A 10,815-nucleotide genomic window follows, 5' to 3' on the forward strand; every position below is an offset into this window, starting at 1 on the left:
GTGGTGAAGAGCCTCTCACCTGCCTGTGGTGGGATGCTGTGTCTCCAGGACTCACTCCTGGCTCCTTCTGCTTCCAGCCCAGGTGCCTTTCAAACCTGGGAGAGCACCAACTCACCCTAAGAGCTTTTAGAAAACATAAGTTCTCCAGCCCCAGCTCCTGCATATGGAATGGACATGGAGCCATATGGCTCATAGCTCCCCTCCCAGCTCTCCTCACAGGGGATGGATTTCCTCATCAGCGTCCTTCAAAAACACTCAAGAGCAAGGCAGATCTGGCCCTACCAACGTACCCAAGCTTTTCTCCAAGTGTCGAAAGGGACCTCTCCCTTCTGCCCATATACAAGCAGAGGAGCGTAAGAGTATGAGACATCCGTGCAGAGATGTGCCCACATGGGTGGCAGCTATCCACTCACATTACATGACTTTGATCAAATCAAGCTCGACAGAACCTCCTGGTGACGATCTGGGAAGCTGTGTTTTGAAAAGCTTGTTGGGATGTGCTACCAAATTTAGAAGCAAGAACAAAGAGTCACCAGCTTCATCATCCAACACTGGCATGGAAAAGGCTTCTGCACTGGAGGAACATGAGTTCTGTCCTCCAAACGCCTAAAATACGGTGGAGCAATCAATGTACGTACAGTGGCTTAATGAAATGCAAAGTGGATTCCATGTTTTGTTTTGTTTTCATGGGCCTTTTGTTTCATTTTCTTTTGGTTTGTTTGTTTTGTTGTTGTCTTGTTGGTCTTTTGTTTGTTTGATTTTTATTTTTGCTTTTGTTTTTGTTTTGTTTTGAAGAAAGAGAATAAGATTAGGTTAGAAGGAGTTGGGGGATAGGAAATAATATGATCAAAATATATTATAGGAAAAATTGATAATTTTTTTTAAAACAAAAAAGAAAGTTTGAAAGCCATCATTTTCAATCACTGAACTGCTCATCAGTGTAGAGAATGGCTAGTCACAGACAGAATCCACAGAGGCCAAAGTTGATAAATACTCCTGGAGAGTGGATGAATTTGGACACACAGCACTGGGGACACCCACTCAGAGAGCAAACACATAACAGTGAACAAGGCTTTGGCCTAAATGTTATCAGTCCCAGGAGGAACCCTGAATAGGCCTAGGGAATGTTCTCATTAACTGTGTGAGCTTGTACACACACACACACACACACACACACACACACACACACAAATGAGACCTGCCAACCACAGTTTACAAAGTTTCCTCAGCATTAGTTTCATTCTGTTTAGTATGATAGCAAAACAGCACAGATTTCTACAAGATTCTTAAATTGAAAAGTTTGGCTCCCTCTTAGTCTGGAAGTGGCATAACTTCCAGTTCTAGAAATGTCCCCATCCAGCTCTCAGTACTGCTAGTCTTTTGAATTAAACAAGCTGGTAAGGAAAAAAAGGTACCTGTGTGCCATTTATAGTCATCAAAGGCACCTGAGTGGAAAGGCAAAGCCTTTAGCCCAATAGAGAGAATGCTTGCCTGGCTCTGACCTACCCTTGTCACTTCCTCATCACATGACCTGAGCAAGTTACTTCCTTTCAGTCAGGGATCTTCTCTAAAATACAGGCTTTCTTTTTCCCTCACTGAGTTCCTGAGGATGAGATAAGAAGTTGTATGCAAAGCTCCTGGCCAACTCTGTGCCTCGAAGTGCTTGACCATGGCTCATGATTTACTGTGATATTTAAGACTAAGCAAGCTCAGCTTCTCAAGAAATGGCATTGCTCTCCTTCCAGTCCCAGCAGGGCTTAAACAAAACAGTCCTGGTTCACAAGTCAGTTTTGTTCCCTTTGTTGCCCTGTGTACAGTTTTAGCTTACAAATTTAGCATTTTCTCTCCCAAACATCATGTCTCATAACAGAAGAAAAAATTAGACATCTGTGCTAGTCAGGTTGTCATAAATGCCTTACACGTAAGTGTGAGCTTCAGTGAACAAAGGCAGTCTTCAACACCGCCACCATTTGTGTGGTGGTGATCACCCAGCATCACCTCACTCACACATTCCTTTGTGTAAGGAGTAGTTGTAGGGAAGCCAAGCCCATGCTCCCTGGACTGGAATCAAGAGGGGTAGCACTTTAAGGATGATGCCCTGAGGTCATGGACAGGAACATATTTCTTGCCTATAATTAGCTCCTGGAAGGAGTCTTACACAATAAGTGGGCTCTTGCTGCACAGAAGGGATGGAGAATCCTGACAACTGAAAGGTGAAGAAACGAAAGCATGCTGTACGTCTGGAGACATGGGTCCTTGTGCATGATGGGGAGGGAGCCTGGGGAGATGGGCTGGGGTCCCCTGTGACTAGGAGTTAGGCTCCTTTGTGCTGTACTCATGGAACTTCCAGTCAACCAAGAAAAGCAGGTGAGGTGAACAGCTTGACACAGCTTGGACATGGCAAGTCAGGCATTTCCAGGCCGAGTTCACGAAGGTGGATCAGGAAAAATAATGACCGAGAAGATTTCTGAGGCAGGCCCTCCAGTTTCTGGCAGGGAACAGTCACAGCTAGGCAACAGAAGTAAGCCAAGAAAGGTTGGCCTTTTCTCCTCCTCTCTATCCCATTACATCACAGGTTTGGGTAGAAAGCCCACTAAAGCCCCTGTGACATGTGTCATAAACAGGTGCTTCCTGGAAGCAAGGTGCCAGCAGGCAGAAACCCAGCCTCCCTGGAAATGCCTCACTCCTTCTGCCTGCCCAGGAGGATGCGATAGCAAGGTCCACAGGGCCCTTCCCTGAGAAGCTGGAGTCTGCTTAGACCACAGGCACCTCCCACCTCCTCCACAGCTGGTTCCCTTCATGTTTACCGGAGAACCTCCAGCAGCCAAGTAGGACCCATACTGTCCGTAACTGCAGAGTAAATGAATAAGCAAGCACTGACAGAACTGAGCAGACAGGTCATCAGTAGCTTCCTACCCTTGTACCATATCTCTTATTGGAGATGAGCCCCATTCTCAAGTCTTGCAACCTCACTCAAAGCCAGCTCAGAACCCTCCTCCCAGAACGGATCCGTGAGCAGATCATCAAAGCTACATTCCGATCAGCAAGCACACGAAGAGACCCTACAGGGAAAAAAAAAAAAAAAGCTTGCCCACCCATCTCTCAGTCCTCAGTCACCATCTTCATCACCTGAAACGCCACACACACATATGTCTAGTTTCATTGAGAATACTTGTACATGCTTCCTCACCAGGCTAGAAAAGATGAGGTGTAGGGCCACCCCCCAGGCCTTGCAATTGCCTGCTTTGATGCAGTCAACAGCTAGGATCACTGGGGCCAGAATCCCAGCAATTTCTGGAGCTCTGCAACCTTCTGAAAACCAACAGCTTTCCAGGTTCTTGCTTCCAGGATTCTTAATCACTTACTTCCCACAAGCCAGGAGCCCTCCAGCTTTTACTCCAGAGCTAGACTTCAGGATTTGCAGACCACACATGGCCTCTGTCGTCACCACCCAGCTATGTTGTCATAGTGTAGGTATGCCTATAATCAGCACATAAACAAAATGATATTCCAAGAAATTTTTATTTACTTTAAAAAAAAAAAAAAGGTAATAGGCTGTGTGTCTCACAGGTCACGATTTCACAACTGCCACGGTACTTAAGTTTTCTGCTTAAGCGAGCCACACAGTGGTTTCTGCAGTCCTGCTGATATGACACCTAACCCAAGTATGTGTGATCTGAGAACACCCCAGCTTGCTTGGTGACATGGCCTTACCTTAAGCCCTAGTCATCTTGAAGTTAGTTGGCCTTTGCTATAACTCCTCTCTCTGTCTCTCTCTCTGTGTGTATGTGTGTGTGTGTGTATGTGTGTGTGTGTGTGTGTGTCTCACCTTGCTCTTGCTCTCACTTCTTGCTCTTTTTCTTTCTCTCAATCTCAACTTCCCTCTTGTGCACACTCACTTGTGGTTCCGCAATCTCTTGTCGCTCCTCCATATATTCTCTCAGCACCACTGCCTTGCTTTAGGTTTTCCTAGTGACAGCTAGGTCCCAATAAGGGGCAGATAAGGAGTCTAACTGGAACAATTCAAGATGGCTGATACACCATGATGGAAGCCAGATGCACAGGAAGGCACAGGCATGGGCACAATGCTGTCACTCAGGGTTTGCTGTTATGCATTGCTTCTGGCACCCAGCCCATCGGAAGGCCGGGAGCAGGACCCACAGCAGGGCTTGGCCAACAATCTATGCTAAAGGATCGGGTTTGTGGGTTTTCTGTTCTTTTTGTTCTTGGACTAGGACTTCTTATAAAATACAATAAAATGATGAGAAAATGAGATTGGAAGGTATGCACTAAATGCAAGCTTAAAATCTTTAAATCATTAGCTTTAATGGGTGAAAGTCTTTACAAAATCGTTATAAGACTTCATTAACTTAATAGTCTTAATTTTTGTTTTTACGTCATTGTGGACTCAAGGCAACCGGCAGGGGTGGAATCAGAAGACTAAAGGGCCAACTTACTCTCCTCCTTCTAGCCCACCACCCCTCTTATCATCACCCAGTCATGAAATCCAACCACAAAATAGACACCAGAGGAGACCATTGATCTAGAGCACACAAGATGGGTTCCTGGGGCAGCGGCTGAAGAGTTGGGACCACACATGGGAGCAAACATGTGCACATGTGTGCCAGGGCAGGTGCGTGCGGGTCCGAAGAGGAGTTTAGGGGATACACTGACAAGATGGCTCCGTGGGCAAGGGTGCTTGCTGCCAAGCTTGCCTACCTGAGTTTAACCTCCAGGACCCACATGGCAGAAGGAGAAAACTGATTCCTGTAAGCTGTCCTCTGACCTCCATACGTATGCCATCGCACTCATACCCACACACAGAAACATGTTAATAAATGTGAAAAAAAATCAATAGTGGGATAGAAAAGTTGTCTCCATCTCCCCTATTCTCAACCTCATAGTGCATAGCATTGACCTTAATTTCCTCCCTCATGTGGACTAGCACTTTCCTCAGCAGTTAAGTAAACAAGATAGATCTAGTTTTTATTAACCTAATCAGACAGCCTCATCTTAACCAAAAAAAAAAAAAAAATTTGTTTTGTTTCTTCCTTCCCTGAGATGATCAAAATAAGTCTATATTGGATGAAAGCCCTATGGTCTTAAGGCACAAAGGAAAAATCAGATCAGAGAGCTGGGGATGTGGCTCGTGTAGTAGAGTGTTTACTTGACATGCACAAGGCCTTGGATTCAATTCCCAGAACTACAGGGGAAAAAAATAACTAAATCAGATCAGAGCTCTCCAATACATTTTTAATAACACGAACCGCTTTTACATATTGCATTACAAAAGCCACTTTCCTCAAAAAGAACAATAATTTGTTTTGAAATTTATTTTGAGATTATAATTTAATTACATCATTTCTCCCTTCCCCTTGCTCCCTCCAAAGCCTCCCATAATGCTCCTCTCCACTATCCCTCAGATCTATGGCCCCTTACTTCACTAATTGCTATTGCATGCACAGAAACACACACATATGTAACATATATATGCATGTATGTTCCTAAATATATATTCCTAAATATAATCTGTTCAGTCTTAACATTATATGTAATATTAAGCTGAGAGAGAGATGCCTACCTGCTGTGTGCTGTGAATACTTGAGGTCGGATAAAGGGATCACTTCCTTTTGTCTCTGCTATTTACGTTTTTTTCAAAATTTAAATATGAAGAAGACTTTCACATGCATTATACAAAAGAAAAAAAAAAAAACTAAACCCCAAACCTTGGCCTCTCACAGCTGACTTAAGCCCAGGCTTCTCCCTATATTCCAGTGCTTCCTAAACTGTAACCTAGTTCCATCACTTTACACACCACCTACCAAGGACTCATAGCCACTCACCAAGGTGGCTCATAACCAACTCCAGTTCTACGAAATCAGGAGGAAGAATCTCTGAAGGTAAAGGTTTAAAAAAAAAAAAAACCCCCAGTTCAGCAGGCCCAGCCCTGCCATTTCTGGACTCTGAGGAAGAGATTCTGAGGCATATGCCCCACAGCAGAACCTGTAACCTAAAGACACTACGCTTAGAAAAACCCGCACTCCTGCACCACAGCAAGCCTCAGGCTCCTCTCCTGCACCCCTGCCCAAAGCCAAGCCTCACACTCCTCTTCCTGCACCTCCTGTCACACCCTACTCCCGATTTAAAGACAACTCCAAAAACTCCCTCTCCTTAGACTGGCCCCATACTTGTGAACAAAGTGAGAAGGTTTCGAAGGCTAAGCTTTTCCAGAATGGAGCACCAGCTGTTATCTTCCCCTTCTTGGGAAACTGAAAACTGGAGACCAATATGCGGACCATCAGGGTCGCTGCTCCCAGAGCGGTGGCAATAAGTCACACTCCCATGCATGATCTCTGAAGCAGTTCCCTGCTTGGAGGCTTTATTCTGATTGCATTAACATAAGCTGACCCAGGAGGCTGTTAAGTCTATAAAGGATTTCAAATTTCCTTCACCAAGACGCTCAGCCATTACCAGGAATCATGTCCCGTTCTTCCTAGCACTTCTTGCCACATCTAGGAAGTCAGTCCCTCTAGATTATTCCCAGCTCTTCCTGCAGCCTATAGAGTGGAATCATATGGAGTGATCTCACCATCCGGCAAGAGGGTACAGGCAGGCTGCAGGGATTCCAGGAGGGCACAGAGAACTTCCTGGGACTTCAGCTACAGACCTTAGCAGGACAATTCCGTCTCTGACTGTTTCACGTGCTCCCCAGGAAGGCGAGAGGCCAGCCCACTATGAACACCACAGGTAGCATGACTTGGCCATTCTGGGAGCAGGATGTTGTCCAATAGTCACCGGCTATTGTCCCAACAGGGGCATCCTGGAGAGTGAAAGGACTGCCACGGACATCTGGGCTTGACCTGGTGTTATGCAAGAAAGTCACTGATGCATGGTCCACTGGGGGTGAGTCTTCTGCTTCCATCAGCTTGGAGCCTCCCACTAGGCTGCTGTTGGACTCTCCCACACAGTCAGAAGAAAAGCTTCCTCCCAAATCAAGCAAGCCATATCTAACTCCGCAAGCTCCCTGACATCCTAGGAAAGAAGCTATCACAAGGGCCACAAAAAGGGGAGCAGAATCCTTATTGTTCTGGTTCTTCACTGCATCCCTCCAGGATAAAAATAGTACTTAGCAATTAGTAGGTGTTCAGCAAATAATTGAAGGAATAAATGTCTGAACGGGGTGTCTAGAGTCATAAGGAGAACTCCAGGTACGCAGAGAGACTTGGTAACATACAAAGGGGTTTGAATTCTAAAGTGTTATAAAAATGAAGGCATTTATGAATATGAAATATGCATGCCGTCAAAATTCTAGGCTCACTGAAACTAAACTTCCACAAGCAACTGATTGGGTGCAAATTATTTTGGAGCTACTATTGAGCTTTAAAAAAATAAACTATTTCCAGTGCAAAGTCACTTAATGTAAAGAGCCTGAAGCAAACGCCATTACAAGATGGCGCCGGCATCCGGTGTGTGAGATCCTAAACAACTGCCTGTGCGCATGCGCTAAAGCTGAATTCGAGCCTGGGATTGGCTCACTTAGTGATGTAAGATGGCCTGATGGGCTGCATCCAATCAGGAACCAACACGTCACCATTTAGGGTATAAAAGGAGTGCCATTTTGGGGCTCTAGGTCTTCCTCTCATTACTGCTGAATAAACGCTTGCTGCAGAAGAATCCTGGTGTCCATGTGCGTTCTTGCTGGCGAGACGACCACGAGGGCTACAACTTAACATTTTATTGGCCAAACTGGGGTTGAATCGAGCCATTGCTCATTACACCCACTGGAATTAGTCAAACCCAATATCGCTATGTATGTCTAAGTTCTCCAGAGAACTTGGGTGCCATGAGAGAATTAGGTTAACAAGAAATTTAGTAGAGGAAATGGTCTACAGCATAGAGGAGAAGGAAGGTGAGAAGAGTAAGGCTGGCCTTGGACTATGATGCAGGGTACCCCTGAGAGATGAAAGAAAAACCTTAGATTCAGCCAAGATGATAGGGCTCCCAGAGCCAAACTGCCCAGCAGAGAACCCTATTTCCAAAGGAACTGGTAGAGAATAAGAACCCACAGTGCCTGTCACTGGCTGGAAAAGCACAGACTCCATGTTAGGGCGCCCAAGGGCTGCATGTGGGCTCTCAGCTCTCCATGCTGTCTCCTGCAGCAGGAGTTCCAAGCAGCGGTGTGTACAGCTGTGACACAGACCCTGAAATAACATCAGGGGATCATTCTGTTCCATGACTCGGGCTGTGTGAAGTTACGCCGGCTGTAAGCTGAACACGCCGGGTGGAGAAGAATGCTGTCGTCCCAACGCCGGCCTCTTCTCCCAAGTGCTACAGCTTCCCATTCTTACTAGCCAAGATATTTCCTCATGTAACTCAATCAGTGACAAGGTTTTATTTAGAAAATGGAAGTCTATTATTTCATTTGCCTATTTCCAAAGAATCAAGCCCATTCTGGGCTGTCCACGTGATAGCTACCCAGACGTCTGTAAAGGTCACCAGCTCTAGTAAGAAGCTCCTTACAGGGCAAGGCTCTGAGTCCTTTGTATCCGTCATAGTCAATCAAATAACTGCGATTTGGGTCCAGGAGCCATCCAAGGAGAGCAATCTCTGAGCCGTCTTTAACTCATGCCCAGATGAAACAGCTTTCGCAAAAAGGCTGGACCTCCCCAGTAGCCTCTGCAAGAAACAACACAGAAAAGCCATGGAGACAAAGGGGGCAAGGTGACATCGGGCAACACCACGTTATGAGAAGTCACTTGGGATGCCTGTCAGCACTTAAGGCAGGACGCGACTACTGAGGTGGAAAGGACCTCGTGACTGAAACAACCTGCTCTGAGTCCTAGCTTTCACACTGAACTTGCTCTGTGAGCTTAGCATGCTGACTCAACTCAGCAGCCACGCATGAAGCTGCTGCGACATGCACGCTGCTATCTGCTTTGCTTCCCCTCGTGATTTCAAAGGAGGGCAGAGTCTCTGTACCTTACTGACTCTAGGTGTCAACAGCATCCTTCCAACAAACAAAAAATGTCTCCAACTGCTGCCAAATATCCCCCCAAATCATCCTGGATTGAGGCTCACTGGTGGAGATATCCTGACTTGCCAACCTCCTATGTGTCTGGGAAAGTCGAACAACACTTTTTAGCAAAAAAGGAGGAGTTGCTAATTTGGAGTAGTCTGCCTGTTGAATGCCTGCATGGCTGCCCCTCCAAGTATTCTCTCCTTAAGGTTAAGGAGAAAGCAAACTAAATACAGCCTAATCAACTTGCTCGGCTGGCAAGTGGTGGAAATGCTACTCAAAAGCAGGTCAGAACTGGAGTCTGTCTCTGTTCTCGTAAGTACTTTTAATTTTCTCAAACACAATAAAACCAAAGGAAGGCAGCAGACGAGAAAGTACTTGGCATGTGGGAAGGATTATATCATCGTATTATCATTAGCATTATTATTTATCTAATTTATTTAAGAACCAAAATAAATAAATAAATAAAGAGAGAGAAAATGGAAAACAGAAGACTTGGTTCCTCCCAGGAATGGGAAGAATGGGTACCCAGCCACATGTGGGAGATTTTGCAAACCTTCTCCTTACCTAGCGCAGCCCTCTTTTCCAAGTATGGCTAGGGCTCGGGAGTCCTTCAAGGACGACCACTAATTCTTGAGAGCTGGCACAGTAGAGTAGGCCCCATTAGTAAGACCTTCTCTGAAACCGTGACCCCCCACCACCACCACTGCACAAGTTGGTACCCCGCTGCGCACGCTCTAGATGATGCACCCACCTCAGCATCATATTCCAATACAGGAAAGGCATCATGTCAGCTTTCATGAGGTACATAGAAAGTCGCTCTTTACTTTGATCGAAGGGAAAGGTTTCCAGGGGTTGAGCCTTGTAGTCAAACTCGGCAAGAATCACACGGTTGTAGCCCGTCACCAGTGGACATGAGGTATAGCCATCATACTGAAATTGTGAGAATAAGCAAGAAAGTACTTTCTGTCGTGGCGTTCTATAGAAACTCTATAACTTATTTTCTGGCTAACTACAATTGTTTCTTTGCATGTATATGTGTGTTCTAGGTTTGTTGGATTTTTTTTTACTGTAAAAATAAAAATTATGTGATGAAAAATAATACAAAAGACAAAAAATAAAGCTCCTGTATTCAGTAAACTAATTTTTAAAAGTACCAGGATTATGAAAGAACACTACCTTTAAATAGAAGGGAAAGTGATAAATAAGGCAGTAATTCATAAAGGTATACAAACCTTTTTTGTGGGTATTTGATTCTTCATAATCAGAGAAATTGTTCTATCAAGGATTCCTGACTGGGCGGCTATAAGAGAATAGAAAATCTGAGCATCAGTTCTTACATGAAAACTCATTTGCATGTAAGATTAATATGAACAAATTAATGGTGGTTCCATCCCCATCCCACTAGACTGTGAGTAGAGCATGACTCTTCCTTTTACTTGAAGTTCTGACTATCAGAAGGGAGTCCTCAACTCATCAAAGGCCACATGGCTATCACTATTAATTTGAAAGTAAGGACCCAGCTCTCTTAAACAGGTTGATAAGGGTGGCCCTACCGAAATCCCATTCCCCCTACTCCTGGGGGTTGGTGGCTCTCAGTTTGGTCTGGGTGCCCTGTTTTATGGTACCATGTATACCTGTTCACAGACAGCCTAGACTGGTAGCCCTGACCATACCCACTAAGGCAAATACTGGGCTTTCTTCTCTATAGTATTGCCTGGTGATGCCAAACTAGATAGATGGATGATTGATGATAGATAGATAGATAGATAGATAGATAGATAGATAGATAGATAGAT

The 10,815-nt window shown here is 45.1% G+C and overlaps 1 protein-coding gene across 2 annotated transcripts in view; it reads right to left on the minus strand.

Moving 5' to 3' along the window:
- Positions 1-8,373: 8,373 nt before the first annotated feature.
- Sqor (sulfide quinone oxidoreductase) overlaps positions 8,374-10,815 on the minus strand; it is a 40,400-nt gene continuing 37,958 nt past the window's right edge. For both annotated transcript variants that reach the window (XM_055622276.1, XM_055622347.1), the window contains 3 exons: positions 10,252-10,319; positions 9,771-9,949; positions 8,374-8,676 (listed from right to left, as the gene is read on the minus strand). In XM_055622276.1, the coding sequence (XP_055478251.1) occupies positions 8,619-8,676; positions 9,771-9,949; positions 10,252-10,319 (305 nt within the window). In that variant the 3' untranslated portion in view covers positions 8,374-8,618. The remainder of the gene's footprint in view (positions 8,677-9,770; positions 9,950-10,251; positions 10,320-10,815) is intronic.

This window comes from Psammomys obesus, unplaced genomic scaffold, assembly GCF_907164565.1.
Source record: "Psammomys obesus unplaced genomic scaffold, mPsaObe1.curated_primary_1811, whole genome shotgun sequence".
Classification (NCBI taxonomy): Eukaryota; Metazoa; Chordata; class Mammalia; order Rodentia; family Muridae; genus Psammomys; species Psammomys obesus.